Below are 17,500 nucleotides of genomic sequence, written 5' to 3'. Positions count from 1 at the left end.
TTAAGCTGGCATCCACTGTGGGACTTGTGCCAAACACTTTCCCTCATGTTGGACCCCTATTTTAGTTGGTCATAGACTGGGCAAATGCCCCCTTTTTTATGTGTCCAGAATTTCTAATATGTGATCCCTGTTAAGATGACCTATATTTGATGGTATTGAATATCCACCCGAAAAGTTTAAACTGCTACATGGAGAGACTAAGTGGGTATATATAACTTTACTAGACATCTAGCCTAACCAATATGGGGCTAGTGCTCAACACTTCTATGGTAAGAGCGTAGTTTGTTTCTTCTTTTCTGTTTGTTCAAAGGTGGGGAGAGAGTTTGGTTTTGGGCTTCACCTATGGGCATCAGTCGATCCAGATTTCAGGGACTATTAATTCTCTGTAATTATGTCTAATTGGGAGGATGTTGTGTGTTAGAGTTTGTTTCTGTTGTTGTACTGCATACTAGAGTTTTTTTTTAGGATGTTGTACTCTGCTATATGTTGATTGCTGTTGTATTCTACTTGTTTTATTATTAGAACATCCTAGAGCTTGTTATTTAGGATCTTGTCCACTGTATTGTACTCTGTACTTCTTTTTTCATTAATGAAAGTCTGTTTCTCATAAAAAATAAAAAAAAGTAATCTAGGTTCTAGATATTTTAACTCATTAGAAAATCTACATTGGTGATTTAATTGTAATTTTTATTTTATTATTTGTTCCTTATTGCATTCCACATGTTAAATGTTTAATGCGTATTCTGTAGAATTGCAATTCAGTTACTGGTAAACTCTGATGAGAATGTAACTTCCAGAAATAGTACAGGATGAATATAGGCTCTTATAATGGCTGTGAACCTTTTGCATGTGAAATTTAAGGCGAAGGGTAATTTTTGAAGAAAGAAAGGGGTGATTGTGAAAGGGGAAGGGCAGCTACTTGTTTCCTTTTTCTTCTTTTGTAGAGAGGAAGAGTGGAGGGGTGAGGCATAAATGCTAGACAGGTTGTTGGTATGAAAAAAATTTAATAGTACTTAGGTTTTGGTTTGCAAAGGAAATAATAAAGAAAAAGAATTGTAATTTTATAAGACAGTTCTCATCTTTATTCCCTTTTACATACAAACCCAAATCATACAAAATTTGTGCACCTTTCCAGTGGTATTCTAAACTATGCGAGGGAAAGACACATCCCTTGCATTTCCCATATTACATTCTTCTTGCCCTATTATGGTTATTGTTGTTCTTTCTTTGTACCAAACCTATACATGTAGTTGTTGAGACTGAATGTCCTTTTAAAAAAAAATTTTGGAAATATATTATTTGGAATCTTATGTTTGATCACTAATTTATTTCATGAAGGTTTCTTGTCTACCTGCTTTTGATAATTTGAGCGAATTGAAGCTGGTTGTTCTTGATTGCTGTTACTGGTGGGTAGAGTTGCTCAAGAGATCACCTAATCTGAAATATTTGCAGGTACAAAGTACTTCTCTTTTGTATTTTGGACTTTCAACATATTCTTTCTTCTATGCAACCGTGTTTATGAAGGATATTCCTTCTTTGTGATTGGGTGAGTTTTGTTAGCTAGGTAATTAAGTACTTCTTTGGGTAGTTGAATTATGATTGAATAGGTTGTGCTATATCTACTTACTGGTTCTGATTATTTCTCATACATAGGCAACGCTGGGCATATTTGGACAACTTTCGCATGCAGCGCCTTTAGATGGCACATTTGCTTTAGCTTTGGTATTTTCCTTTCCTCATTAATGTGTTAAAATTAATTTTAATTATCTCCCTTGCTAGCTCCATGTGTATTTGTGGTTTTTGTAGATCATATTCTATCTAAATTAAAAGTACACAGGACAACATTATTTGTTCTTGATTTCATTGACTAGTCACATGGTCATTTGTAATTAAGAGGGGATTATCTGACACAACTCCTTGGTATGGAGGGCACATTGATTAAATTAACATATTGGGACAGAAGAATCCCAATAAATGTGAAATCAAAAGTTTGTTGCACCTATATACTTATTTTTAGCAAATGCATGAATAACAAATAATTTAAAATTTTGCAATTGAGAAAAGAGAATGGGAATTAAGAGAACATAAAAGGAGAAGGGATACTCGTAGCACAATGCTGTGTTATATTTTGGTATTTGTTAGTCTTAAGTTTTTCTTTATTTATACTTATTGGGGCTGAATTGTATTATCTATATTTAGCTTTGTGCTATATCTAATTTGGGGGAAGGTCAATATTTGTTTTTATGAAAAAAATTGGGGGGAGGATGACTTCTTTGCAACTTATGCTACTTGAACCATTTAATTGATATTTAAACTCCAACAACCAATCACAAGTTTTCTTGCTTATTGGATGATTTCTTGCTTATTATTGTTTTTTATTCAATTGATATGCAAGAGAGAGAGGTGTATACTATTTTGTAAGTCTTAGAACATCTTTATCTTTCTCTGTGGCATTGTGGACAGAAGCTAGCTAGGATATGGATCTATATCTTTTTCTTTCACTTTCTATTTTTCTCTCTGTCCTAAAAAATGTTGTCTTTCACTCTCTGCACCCATCAACCATTCCCTTTTCTCTTTCTTTTTATTTATTTTTCATGTCAATGTAGGATTGTTTTATAGTTTATAATGTTATTTATATATAGTTATGAAGTAACAATGTTATTTTGTTGTAACAAAAGCAGAGATTCGAGGGTAGATTGGTCTGAAGATCAATTAAACCATTGCATTTACAGAGGTTTTGGTGCTGTTGAGTGCAAAGAGGTATTTTAAAATGCTTAATTTAAATGGAGTCATTACATTAAATGAAATCATTGCATTTGACTATATTTTATTAGACATATAGACAACTCAATTGAGAAAATCTCTTGTTTGGTACTAGTCTTTCTTTACTAATTTTCATTTATATATCTATTTTTGGCTCTATCACTTTGAAATGTAGAATTTGTTATTTTAAGTTTTGTGCAATTGAGTAATTGATATGGGATCGGTTCTCTAAGAGTTTAGGACTTGTTATTGTAGATCTTATATGACTTTAGGATGATGGATAAAGATTGGGTGCATCTGAACAGGTAACAATAACCTTACAACCTAATTGAATAGTTACAAATTAAACACTCTTGGTAGACTTCTTAGTACATTCATTTTTTTTTTAAATGTTAGAGCTACTGATCAGTACTTGCAAGGAGCATGGAATTTTGTAAAGATGGCAGAAAAGAATTCAGGGAACGCAGAAAAGATTCTATGCGCTTGCAAAAATTGCCGGAACTTAAGTCATCATTTTTCTTATACTATTTTTGAGCATTTGGTGATAAAGGGAATGGATCTCACATACACAAATTGGTTTCATCATGGGGAAAAGCCAATTACAGATGAGGGAGTTGAAGAAATGGACATGAATGAGGCATATGAATTATATAGAGCAGCCTACTTGCATGATGAAGACTATATAGAGCCTGTTGAAGAAAGAAGGGATGATGATTTCATTGAACAATTAGAAGATGCAGAAACCCCTCTATACCCTAGTTGTACAAATTACACAAAGTTATCGGCCATTGTAACTTTATACAGACACAAATCTGTAAGTGGATGGACCGATAAGAGTTTCACTGGCCTTCTAGAGATTATGCATGACATGTTACCAATGTCGAATGTGCTTCTCAAGTCCTTGTACTCGGTAAAAAAATTTCTAAATGCATTCGATCTAGGCTATGAAAAGATTCACGCTTGCAAGAACGATTGTTGTCTCTTTAGAAAACAGTATGAGAACATGGACAATTGCCCAAAATGTGATTCTTCAAGATGGAAGGTTGACAAGCGTACAAAGAAGATTAAAAAGGGTGTGCCGGCTAAAGTTTTGAGATATTTTTCTATCATTCCTAGATTTAGAAGGATGTTTAGGTCTCAAAGAATGGCAGAAGATTTAAGGTGGCATTTCAATCATAAAAGCAATGATGGGAAGATGCGTCACCCGGTGGATTCTGTATCTTGGGACTTGGTTAATGATAAATGGCCATCATTTTCAGCTGATCCACGCAACCTTAGGCTTGGTCTTTCTACAGATGGCTTCAATCCATTTTCCAATTTCGGCAAACCATATAGTTGTTGGCCAGTAATGCTCGTTACATACAACTTGCCACCTGGATTATGCATGAAAAAAGAGAACATTATGTTAACATTATTGATTCCTGGTTCAAAGCAACCTGGAAATGACATCGATGTATATTTACAGCCACTTATAGAAGATTTGCAACATTTGTGGGATATTGGAGTGAATGTTTATGATGCATTCAGTAAAACGATCTTCAATTTAAGAGCAATTTTGATGTGGACAGTAAATGATTTTCCAGCATATGGAAATCTTTCTGGATGTAAGACAAAGGGTAGTACAGCATGTCCAATATGTGGTAAAAATACTCATTGCCAGTGGCTAAAGTATAGTCGGAAGGGTGTATACATGGGTCATAGGAGATTTCTACCTCCGTCACACCCGTTTAGGAAAAATAAGTCATGGTTCAATGGCAAGGAAGAAAATGGAAGAAATCCTAGAATCATGACAGGAAGAAATATTTCTCTTGCTCTTAAAGATTTTGTGAATGTTTGGGGAAAAGCTGATAAGAGAAAACGAAAAAGAGAAGACCAAAATGGGGAAGAGATGTGGAAGAAGAGGTCAATCTTTTTTGATTTACCATACTGGGAGGTGAGTATTTTATATCCTTTAACTCTAAACTTTATTTTATTAAGAATTTAATAGTATATAAAAACTCTAAACTCATAATTTTTATGATCCTAACAGGAATTGCCCTTACACCATATTTGGATGTAATGCATGTAGAGAAAAACTTTTGTGAAAGCATAATAGGCACACTTTTGGATATTAATGGGAAATCAAAAGATGGACTCAATGCTCATAAGGATTTAGAAGATATGGGAATTAGGAAGGACCTATATGCAGAAGATCGAGGAACAAGGACATACCTTTCTCCAGCTCCACATACATTATCAAAGGCTGAGAAAAAGACATTTTGCAAAAGGTTATTTGACTTGAAGGTACCTGATGGTTATAGCTCTAACATTGGGAACTGTATATCAGTAGAGGAATGCAAGATTATGGGCCTCAAGTCTCATGATTATCATGTTCTTATGCAACAACTGTTGGCTGTAGCAGTAAAAGGATTGCTGCCAAAAGGGCCAAGAAATGCAATAATGAAAATGAGTGTATTCTTCAACAAAATCTGTCAGCGTGTTATTGATAGGGAAAAAATGATATCAGTTGAGAGTGAGGTGGTTGAAACCTTATGCTTGCTTGAAAGGTTTTTTCCTCCTTCATTTTTTGATATCATGATTCACCTGCCCATTCATTTAGGAAGAGAAGTACGATTGTGTGGACCAGTCCACTACCGTTGGATGTATCCCTTTGAGAGGTTAGGAACACATATCAATTTTTTGTACTTAATCATTCATTTTAGAAGTTGTACATGTTTTAATATAATGGTTTTATGCTTCCAGACATATGAAAATATTCAAGGGATATGTAAAGAACCGTGCACGACCTGAGGGGTGCATTGCAAAATGCTATCTTGCAGATGAATGCATGGCATTTTGTAGTGAGTTTCTACAGCACTCAATTGAAGTTGATGTTCAAGAAGTACGAAATTCTGATTTTGGGAATGAGGTAATTCTTGAAGGTCGTCCAATTTCTGGGAAAAGACAGATTACATTAAGTGATGAATTGTTAGAAATTGCTCACCGCTGTGTGCTATTCAATACATCAGATGTGGAACCATTCTTAGAGTAAGTAAATCACTCATAAAATTGTAGAATTTCTAACTAGAGATACAAGTTAACTCACTTATTTTTGCATTATACTATAGGATGCATAAAGAGGAGTTAAAGCAATCTAACAAAAGTCTTCAAAAAAATTCCAGCTTACTTTGGAAGAGACACACTGAAAAATTTGCATCATGGTTAAAGAAAAAGGTGACACGCTATCTAGAAGATCAAATGTTCTCAGCTACAACATATAAAATGAATTATATCTTTGACTCAGTTTGATTTTTTTTTTTTTTTGACAGATTCCTATTGATTCAAGTAATCATTCAGAGTTATTAAAATTGCTTGCATATGGGCCAAGAAATGGGGCATTGTCCTTCACTGGATATATGATCAATGGGCAGCGGTTTCATACAATAGATGTTGAGTTGTCAACTCAAAACAGTGGTGTTTCCATTGAAGCAATTAGCATGTGTAGAGCAAGCGCAAAAGATGCTGCACAAGTATCTGATATGGTTACCTATTATGGGATACTAACCGATATAATTTTATTAGATTACCACTCATGTTATGTTCCGATCTTTAAGTGTCATTGGGCAAATGTTGGTAATGGTGTTAGGGTTGAAGATGGATTTACCCTTGTTAACCTACACCAAGGTCAAAGTCAATTTGTGAGAGATCCATTTATCCTTTCATCTCAAGCGAAGCAAGTTTTTTATTCAAGAGAACATGATTCCTCTAACTGGTATATCCTATTAAAGGCACCACCAAGAGGTTTCTATGAGTTGGAAAAGTATGATGAGAATGTAGATGTAGTTCCCACTCCAAATGAAATTGAGATGAATATTGATGAATGTAGTGAGCAAGTTAGTTATGTGAGGGGGGATTGTGATGGTATCTTTGTGTAATATATGTACTTAGATTATCAATGAAACATGATGTTTCTTTCATTTCATATTTCTTCTATGTATATGTGATGTTTCTTTTATTTCATATTTCTTTCCTAGCTTTTAATGTTCAGAACAGTAAGTAAACTTGTTGCATTGGTCTTTTGTTTCAAATTTTTTATTCTATATATTGATTCATTTTTGTTCTAAAATAAAAAGCATACTTCTAATTATTTTGAATTATTGTGCTTTATCCCACCTACAGGTTAGTAAACATGGTTAAGCGTACTACGAGATCAGCGTCCAAGAAAAAGGCAACAGAAAATGTCACTTCTCATCCTAACCTCCAACCAATGGACACACAGCCAACTCCAAAAGAATCTCAAGATAGGCCTCAAATCTCAGAACAAGGACCACTTGATTCACCTACAAATCGTACTGGTGGGTCACTGCACAGAGAGGGCACTCCAGAGCCTGTTATCCAACTCAACCAAACACCTACATCCCCACAAGCACCCCAGCATGAACCTGCATCATCAGAAGTACCCCAAGCTACATCATCACAAGCACCCCAAGCTGCATCCTCACAAAAGAGTAGAGGAAAAACCAAAATGAAGGACATTGCTTTGGATGCTGATAGTCGGGTTGAAGTTGAATGGACTGATGGGGGTGAAGCAATTGGAGATGGATCAGTCAGTTTGTCTTCATATTTAGGACCACTTGTGCGAGAAAATGTACCTGTAACACTTGATGATTGGAGGAAAAATGATTCCGATAAAAAAGAAATTTTGTGGAAATCTATTAAGGTAAGTGAAAATAGTTTAATGGTACTTTTTCTAACATTTTATCTGATCATATAAATTTTATATGTACACTGTTATGTACATATTTTACCTAGTTGTGCAAATTTTTACTAATTCTACAATGTATAACTTGTAGGCAAGGTACAAAGTTGATGAGGGATGGCAAAAAGACTATATATTTAAGGAGATGGGCTGTCTTTGGAGAGCTTCAAAATCAAGATTAGTTCACCAAATACTCACAGCACCAAATGAAGAAGAAAGGCTTAAACTCCGGCCTGATAACATTAAAGATATTAATGTATGGAAGAGTTTTGTAAAGTCAAAAACAAGTCCAACATTTAAGGTAAACACATTGATTAACTAACTGTTGTACTTTTATGGTGAAAGTTACATAAGTTATTTACATATTTTTTTCAAATGAATTGTTCCAGGCTAGAAGTGAGAAGTACAGAAAAATGAGGCGCAAACAAATTCCACACACATGCAGTCGAAAAGGATTTGCTCGATTGACTGTTGACATGGTGATATATAACTTGTTGAATTTAATATATTTTTAGCTAGGTTTTTGTTTATTAAATAGTTCAAGTAGTGGTATTTCTGTTTGATATATATTATTATTTTTCTTTCAGAAAAGACTAGTGCAAACCCATCCTCCATTTCTAGAGTTCAAGTTTGGATTAAATCACGCACCAGAAAAGATGGTAAACCAGTGAACACATCAGCTGGTGAAACTATTGTAAGAAAGATAATCTATATACTTTACATTACCTGGCACCCCTATCATCCCTTTATGATATGTCTGCCTAATTTTGTATGGTACTTTGTTTTTATTGTACTTATCTATTTTTTTTATCACCTCCTTTAGGAAGAGTTGAAAAAATTAGAAAGTGTTTCACCATCGTGCTCAACAACTAATGTGAAAGAAGATGCTCTAACCAAAGTCCTTGGTCCAGATGTTAATGGAAGGATAAGAGCAATGGGAAAAGGAATGACCCTTACTAAATTATCTTTCTTACAATCGAGGGACAAACATGTGGCCCAGCTTCAAGAAGGGCAAATTGAACTTAAAGATAGGATAAAGTATTTGGAGGACTTAGTCCGTGGTTTAATGAACATTCAGGCAAGTAACAAACTGTTAAATATATATTCTTTTGATTTAGATACAATTGTAACCTATTTACTGATTGAATCCAAACTTTATGCATTATTAGGGTCAACCAAATGGGGGTCAAAAAAATGGGGAACATGAAAATGCTTCTTCGCCAATGGTAAAGTTGTTACTTGTATTGCATGATAAAAAAAAATAAAAAAAAAGCTATGTACAAGAGCAAATATCAATTTAAAACTATACCTGATATTTTTTCTTCTTATGTTTGCCTTGTTATTATATAGAGTGTTAATACTCACACACAAACCAAGTGCAAGTTGGTAGATTGGACTGGATCAGGGGATATAGTTGCTGAAGGACGTTGGTCTTCAAGTGATCCAAAAGAACTTGTTCATCACATCCCTCTTGGGCCTAATGCCATGAAGGTTTGGATTGACATAGCAAAGCAACCTGAAGCATTTTTATGGAGGCCTACATCTTGTATGACTTGTATTGAAGAAGCTATTGGTAATACAGTTGCATGGCCAGCTGACAAAGTTGTTATACCCATGAGTCAACAAGCTGAGGAAAATGACAATTTATCTTCTCCGTCGATAAAATACTTACTTGTATTGAATTATCATACATATACATGTTGAAATATCAATCTAAAGATAACTAATATTTTCTTTTGTTTCTTATTGTTAGAGTGTGAATAATAATTCAAAGAGCAAGTGCAAGTTGTTAGATTGGACTGGATCTGGTGAGATAGTGGCTGAAGGACATTGGTCTTCAAGTGATCCAAAACAGCTTGTTCATCATATTCCTCTAGGACCGAATGCCATGAGAATTTGGGTTGATATAGCAAGGAAACCCGAAGCATATTTATGGAGGCCTTCATCTGACATGACTTGTATTGAAGAAGCTCTTGGCAGTACAGTAGCATGGCCTGCAGACAAAGTTGTTATGCCACAATAGAGATTTAGGTAAGCATTTATCAACTCAAAATATTTAAAATTGAGTTTCATGGTGATTTTTTTTTTATTGTTTTTGGTTGTGAAATCTGTCTTGGAACTCTAAAAAGATGATTGTGTGTGAACTTGTATGCTTGGCAGGTTACAATCATTCTAAAACCCAAGTTTTAGTTGAAAACCCCAAACTATCTTGTAAAACCAGTTTTGCCCTTATTGTGATTTTTTGAAAACTGGTACCGTTTGACAAAGTCGTTGGTTTTGACATTTTGCCAACTTAAACTAGACTTCCATACCTTTAATTTCAGCTAAGAATCATCTCATTCTGAGTTTTTTTATCATTGGGCTAGATTTATCAACTGTCTAACTTTTTTAAAGGTATTTTTTTATAGTATTTAAAAGAAACTAAACCAAAGATTTGTATTAAAAGACATTTATATAGTATTGATCTTGAAGTTCTTTTCTTTATGTTTTACAAATTTATCATACTATTTAACTTAGTACAATTCTAGTGCAATAAATACAGAATTAGTAATATGATATTAATTATACAGTTTATACTCACTCTCGCAAATTCTGAGCGCTGGTCATAGGCTGCGTAATGCCATGCACACCCTTTCTTGAGCATTACTTCCTGGTTGAAATTGAGAAGGGAGAGATTAGAAGACTTGTTGGCAATATATGGCAGAAAGAGATTAATGTTAGGTGGCATAATACCTGTACAAATATGCCATTGCTATATATGTCACCTACACAACGACCATAACGATCTTGCCCATAGACAAGGACCCTCAAACACTTGCCTTGAATAAGCTGAACCAGCTCATCTTTGGCTTATTTTCCGTATGGAATTTTACTCTCTGGTGCATCTATACCCCTGTTTTCTCTTAGAATCAATTATCTTTCGCTTGTAGAATAAGTTGCAGCTAGTTGAAAGCCTACAAGAAGATAATCTTACCTTAGTCGAATCCCATACTTTCGGCCAAGAATATCCTCGTTTTGAAAATTCAATACCCTAGATGGAGGGGAAAAATCAATTAGAAGCCCTTTTTTATTTTAGAAGTTAAATGGTGTTAAATCTAAACGATCAATTACATGAAATTTATGCAAGAGGCATATGATATCCAACCGATATCCTGCATCAGTGATTTTTTTGTGAAGTGCATCTGCCTTTGTATAATTCTTATTAGTGCATGCTTTTGATCTTTGGATGGCCGCCGTGTGTACATCGGTCGGAACACATGATGACTCTCTGGGATCTGCTGTGCTTACATACACTGTTACAGTATCACCATCTGGAATTGCTTTTGCGTCAACCTGGTTTCATCAAAATGATTTACCAATCAGAACTAGTTTCAAGGCACTTAGTTTTGGTGAAAAGAAGTACTTGAGAGCTCTATATTGTTTTTATTACTGTAGTGTCTGGAACTCAAACTGTACTCCTTGAGGCAATGAAGTTGGGACCCCAGCAGAAAGTTGAACTAGAGTATAGGGAAGAGGGAGACCATAGAAAGCCAATAAGCCCTATAGATAAACAATCACAAAAGAATTTTTATGTTACTATACCCCATTATTGTTGTGAGCATCATGTAACAGCCTGCATATTGTGTGGCATTGGTTCTTGAGTAACTGAGTATACCTCAACATCAGCCTTTTGGTGTCTCTTGAGTGTTTCAATAACAAGCCTTGATGCTTCTTCAGCTGTTTGTGGTGGTGGTTTTGCTTCTCTCCATTTCTCAACTAGTTTTTTGTACCTTTATATATTTGAAAATTTAGAGAAACCAAATTTAGTTAACTGCATGCATGGAGAGAATTTTCTTAAGACCATTTCTTTTTTTTTTTTTTTTCAAATGTTGATTAATGAGATAGATTGCATGCTGATCACCAGTTAGCTTGAGCCTTCTTGGACGAGACAGCATGCTGAGTGAGTCCTTCTGGGACCTTTAATCATAATCACAAAAAAGAAAAAAAGTCAACTTTCGATAAAATGGGATGAAGATTTAACAAACCCAGAAAGGCTGAAAGTTCTGAAACCATTGACCTTACCTATTTGTTTATGTTTTGATGAGACATAGAAAACGAATGAGAATTGAGAAATATTTTTACATTACAGGCTACAAACAGTGCTGAAGAGTTTTAAAAAAGTACCTTTATGTACAAAGATTTATTCTGAGTTTGCTGAAATCATCTCATCCTGCAGTACATTTATGTACGATAAGGTTTTTTAATCATTGGGCTAGATTTATCAACTGTAACTTTTATGGCTATATAATGTCAATTTCTCCTCCAGAACAAGTTTATGTAAATATTAAATTCTGTTCATCTGTCTAGGTAGATGCTTGCTGGATTTTTTATTTTTTTTCCTTATTGTCTCTAGGTTATTGAAACACCCCGAACCTCGGGCCCATGAAAATACTGAACATCAAACTGTTAAATCTGTTTTCTCTTACTTTTGAGCCATGCACCACAACGTAAGTAAATATAATTCTGTCAAAAACATTTTAAACAAACCACTTAGTAAAAACAATTAAATAAATCTCTCTGGGTCCCACTGCATCGTCTTCTCCCCACTGCTTTCTCAGCCTGCTTAACCTGCAAAACACAAATCATACACCACATCCATGGTGTACCAGGTTATACGACAAACCCGGTAAGCTCACTAGAGCTCGTATGAGTGAAGTGACATAATAATTGTTCTCAATAATTTTCTCAATCCCCAAACTCAAAAACAATCCACAAAATATCCATAATTACTTAATCACAAAACATTCCACCACCAATCATCCAAGCATCAAGGTAATCAAAAACTCCTCATATGCACATCAAATCTCATCAATAATAATAATAAAGTATTCTTGCAATTCAATTGCCCAATCGTTACTATTAACCTCAACATCAACCTCAAACATTCACATCCTAATTAATAACCTCATGGCATAATCACCCTCGCTTCCCTTCTCAAGCTTCAAGCCTAAACCTTACCAAGTTCTAACCAGCCCAAGTCCTAACGAACAAAAGCCATAAAACACACGGTACAAACAAACATCTATCCAATTTCACTCACGACGCTCTTTGAAACCCTCCAACTTTAAAACTATTTCTCAAATCCATTTTTAAGTCATCTCAAATCTGTGGTTCGAACTCTGAAGATTAAATAGTATTTTCAAGTTGTAAAACTGTTAAAATAACTGAAATAAAAACACAAAACTCTACTGAAACTGTCATTTAAAATATTTACTGTTGTAATTTCATTTTTCAAAATCTCCACAAACTGAAATCTCACGCCACACTAGTACCCGGGAAACTGCTGGTCATACACTGCCGAGTCATCTCTAGGCAAGTGCAGAGCAAATATACACCTGTGCTGGTCATACACCGCCGAGTCATCTCTAGGCGAGTGCAGAGCAATTGTATACCTGTGCTGGTCATACACTGCCGAGTCATCTCTAGGCGAGTGCAGAGCAATTGTATACCTGTGCTGGTCATACACCGCCGAGTCATCTCTAGGCGAGTGCAGAGCAATTGTATACCTGTGCTGGTCATACACCGCCGAGTCATCTCTAGGCGAGTGCAGAGCAATTATGTACCTGCTGAAGGGGGTACTAGTATGACGGTTTTAAACTGCTCATTTATCTTCATAAAATTCGTAACTCAAATCAATATTTCCAATTCAAGACTCATGATAACCAAATAATAAAATCATAATTTAAGAAAACACTTCCAGATCACAGATCCAATTCAACCTCTAATATCTCTCAAACAAATTCAATAACCACATAAATAAATCATGAATTTAAAAAAAAGCATTTGCAAAATAAAGTCCACTCACAGTCTACCCTGAACTATACTGAAACCTTTCTGAAATTGATCCCTACTCACGACCCTTCCTCACTTGTTTGTCATTCCTACTCACAGTCTATTGTATGATAATTGCTAAATCCTCACTTAATCCCTTAGTCTCAATTTTCGTCAATTTCTTCTCATGGTCTGAACCCTATACTGGGCTTCCTTTAACATAAAGCATCAACTTACACAAAACCGACGATTTATTAACGGTACTCTACATTAAAAGACCGATACGTTTCACTCACAATTTATCTACGTAAAAGACAGAAATATCCTTCACGGTGCCATTGCTCGGATACCAAATCCGGCAGCATAACGGCATCGTGAATGAGATTTCCCGAGCCCATGTACCTGTTAAGACCAGACAACCAACATTTAAATATTCAGAGTTCACAACTTCCGTTCAACGACCGAAATGGACGGTAACCACCACGCACGGTGGCTGCCCAGCCCTAACAACACACAAACACTCACCAATATGCAAACAAACCCTAGATTGGCCTTTAGATGTCCTGGGGAGGCTGATTGACAAGGAAAAATCACCCGACCCGCCGCCACAAGTGGCGGAGCCGACGGTGGCAGCGGCGGCACAAACTTAAAAATACCCAAATTCAACTCCAAACAATCCTAATCATATAATTTAACCTTTAATTGCACAAAAACAACACGAATTTGAGTCCAATTTCAAGATATTCGAAAATAACATAAACCATAAAATCGAATTTCTAAAATCTTAAAATTGAACATCATCACCTTATGGGAAAGATTACCCGTACCTAGAGGATCGATTTTGTCAACTGGATCGATGGCCAATTTTCGCCGGAAACGCCGGAATCGGCGGCGGAAGCCGGCGGCTGGCTTGGCTTCCCGAGCTCATTGCTCCGTCGTGGAGCCTCGTATGGACGAACGGAGACCATGGTTGAACTCACCATGACGAGGGCAACAAAGCCCAGTAGGTCCGGCCATCCAATTTCTGCCGGAACAGTGGAATCGCGGTGGTGCAGCCGCAACCCTTGTGGCGTCGAATCGTCGTCGTGGAGCGTCACCGTCGTGAGGGAAGATCATGGGCAGACTCGCCGTGGCCTGGCGAAGAGAACCCAGGTGGTCCGGCGCCGCAACTCCGTCGAAAAACACAGATCGCCGGCGGGGTGGCTCGGCTCTATTTTGTGTCGTTTCTCCGTCGTGGGTGATCGGCCGGTGGAATGGAGTCCATAGGGAGAGAGAGGGGAGGGAGGCGATGGTGGCAGGCTAAAACCCGAGCTCAGCCGCCGTCGGACGCGCCGTCACGCGCCGGTGACAGGCACGGTGAGGGTGAGGGGCGAGAGAGACTGGCACGGGGGGAGAGGAGAGAGAGAGTGCGGGGAGAGAGATGTAAATAATGAGAGAGAGAATATTCTAGAAAGAGGGAGAAACTTCTAGAAAAATTTAATTTTTAAACCCAATTTGTCCATTTTACGAAATTGTCCCTCGCTTCAAACATCCATATCTTTTAAACCGTAACTCCGATTGGCGCGTGCCGCGTGTCTACGAACTCGTGGACTCGAGACCTTTTCAACGTGCCCAAAGTCAAAGACGAAAGTCCATTATTTTTAAAAGTCAACTTTGGGTCGGGTCGTTACAGTTATAGGCTTATAGTGTTCCAATTATGATTCTGATTGTATTGACAGGAATATGTTGGGTTGTACTTGCTGTGGAGTTGTATCTTGCTGGTGCTGCAACAAATTCTCAAGATGGGATTACATATCTTTTTGGAAGATGCCCTACATGAGCTCAAGGAGATGGTTGAACAGAATATGCGTTGATTTGTTAGTATTCTCACTGACCCAAAATGTTGAACTGTTTTCCTCTCTGTCTATAGCTAAGAGGTGTTTTGTAGTTGGGAGACTTGGATATTGTTGGTTTTCTTTTTTGAAGTTTGGTATTTGTAGCCTTAAGATTAGTATTTAGTATTTTGTAAGATACTAATTGTGATACTTATGGAGCCTTAAGGTGTTTAATTGGAGTAACTTCTATTTTGAAACTACTATACTTTTTTTTATCAATTGAAACTATTGTACTTTAGGACCAATTTCCATTTTAAATGCTATATAGAAAAATTTCTCAGTGGCAATTTAAAAATGCAAAGAAATAATTTGGGAGCAGGCACCAAAAAACAATAGCGTTTTAAAATGCTATAGTAAGGGCATTAAATGCTATTATACACAATATTATAAGAACCAAAAAACACCATTATAGCGTCCCAATAATAGCGTTTCTAGTATATTACAGCATTTTAGAAACGCTATTATAGTAGATTTCTATAGCGTTTGTAAATGCTATAATAGATGTGCTCTTTTATGGCATTCTAAAAACACCATATTAGCGTCTCAATAATAGCGTTTCTAGTATGTTATGGCATTTTAGAAACGCTATTATAGTAGATTTCTATAGCGTTTGTAAATGCTATAATAGATGTGCTCTTTTATAGCATTCTAAAAACACCATTTTAGCGTCTCAATAATAGCGTTTCTAGTATGTTATAGCATTTTAGAAACGCTATTATAGTATATTTCTATAGCGTTTGGAAATGCTATAATAGATGTGCTCTTTTATGGCATTCTAAAAACACCATATTAGCGTCTCAATAATAGCGTTTCTAGTATGTTATGGCATTTTAGAAACGCTATTATAGTAGATTTCTATAGCGTTTGTAAATGCTATAATAGATGTGCTCTTTTATAGCATTCTAAAAACACCATTTTAGCGTCTCAATAATAGCGTTTCTAGTATGTTATAGCATTTTAGAAACGCTATTATAGTATATTTCTATAGCGTTTGGGAATGCTATAATAGGGGTTTTATTGCGTTTTTTGAGTGCTATAAATGACCATTTTTGTTGTAGTGACTAGGCAATCCGAGCAACAACTATCCACACACTGTGGGGCGACGAGTGGAATCATCCATGCCAAGACCACCGTCGTCGGCATGCACGCGCATTGGAAGGCACCCGAGGGCACCGTGCTCCTTTGCACGCACAAGCATGACTAGGCAATCCGAGCATAAACTATCCACTATTCCGAAGGCAACCAATAGGGGGGAGGGACGGGGGGGGGGGGAGGGACACGACACAGGGTGGAATCATTGATGCTAAGATCACCATGTCGGCATGCCCACGCAATGGAAGGTCCCAAAGGTCGACATGATCCATTGCACACACATACAAACATGAAAAACCGAGCAACGATGATTCCACCCTCCGTGGGCCGACAAGCGGGAAAAATCGATGCCAAGACCCCCTTCATCGGCATGCACATGCATTGGAAGGCCTTCCGAAGGCACCGTGATCCGTTGCACACACTAGCATGACAAAGAAAATTCGAGCAGCAACCATCCCCTTCGCCGGCCCACGTTGAGGGGACAGATGGAATCATCGATGCCAAGACCACGTTGTCGGCATTTGCACATGCATTGGAAGGCCACCCAAAGGCACCGTGCTCCGTTGCACACACAAACTAGACTAAGAAATCCAAGCAGCAACCATCCACCTCCGCGCCCCCTCGTCGCCGGAGACCACCGCGAGCGGCGGCACCTCCGGCGGCATGGCCGGCGACACCCCTCCGCCCACACGCCACACACCCATAAGGTTCCGAGGCAACATAGCATAGGGTGTGCAGCGTGTGGGGGGCAGGGGAGGGGAATGCCAACTAGCCCTCAGCAAAACTGAGGTAGTATGCACCCCCCTATAGAGCATTTTATGCCTTTCCTCTAAGAGCAGGAGGGAACATCAACATGCGCGAGGAGTCATAATGGGCCATAAAAAAATAAATACATGGAAACTTTGGGAGATTTTTTGCAGGCATGCTAAGAAAAATACAATCTACAATAGAAAAAAGTTTCAAAATTTTTTGGGCACCGGAAATATTTTTTTTTTTTTTTGAAGTCAGAAAATAGGAAAAATCATTAAAAAAAATCCGGGAACCGAAAACCCGTTCCGTCACTTGGAGTAGGTTCTAAATAATGCAAATGAATTATGGTGAGCTTATTGTGCGAGGAAATTTCGATAAAAATGGGTCATGGCATGGTTTGAGTGAAAATGTGCATAGGTGTGGCATGTTGTGTGCATAGGTGTGGCATGTTGTGTGCATGGTGGCATGCAAA

At 37.0% G+C, this 17,500-nt stretch overlaps 2 protein-coding genes and 1 pseudogene across 2 annotated transcripts; 2 read left to right on the top strand and 1 right to left on the bottom strand.

Annotated features, from left to right (window-relative positions):
• Window positions 1-3,166: 3,166 nt before the first annotated feature.
• LOC147280182 (uncharacterized) lies at window positions 3,167-6,677 on the top strand. The gene is made up of 5 exons (XM_086252536.1): window positions 3,167-4,696; window positions 4,793-5,420; window positions 5,506-5,790; window positions 5,871-5,976; window positions 6,072-6,677. Exons 2-5 carry the CDS (start codon window positions 4,822-4,824, stop codon window positions 6,675-6,677), a joined length of 1,596 nt encoding a protein of 531 aa, XP_086108662.1. The 5' UTR covers window positions 3,167-4,696; window positions 4,793-4,821.
• Window positions 6,678-6,931: 254 nt separating this feature from the next.
• LOC147280181 (uncharacterized) lies at window positions 6,932-9,524 on the top strand. The gene is made up of 8 exons (XM_086250085.1): window positions 6,932-7,462; window positions 7,596-7,802; window positions 7,891-7,980; window positions 8,094-8,195; window positions 8,325-8,572; window positions 8,679-8,727; window positions 8,852-9,175; window positions 9,255-9,524. Exons 1-8 carry the CDS (start codon window positions 6,932-6,934, stop codon window positions 9,522-9,524), a joined length of 1,821 nt encoding a protein of 606 aa, XP_086106211.1.
• A 181-nt stretch (window positions 9,525-9,705) lies between these two features.
• On the bottom strand, window positions 9,706-11,925 carry LOC147280180 (staphylococcal-like nuclease CAN2; annotated as a pseudogene).
• Between the last annotated feature and the right edge of the window lie 5,575 nt (window positions 11,926-17,500).

This window comes from Dryas octopetala, chromosome 7 (assembly GCF_963921425.1).
Source record: "Dryas octopetala chromosome 7, drDryOcto1.1, whole genome shotgun sequence".
Lineage (NCBI taxonomy): Eukaryota > Viridiplantae > Streptophyta > Magnoliopsida > Rosales > Rosaceae > Dryas > Dryas octopetala.
This window is presented reverse-complemented; position numbering and strand designations above follow the sequence as displayed.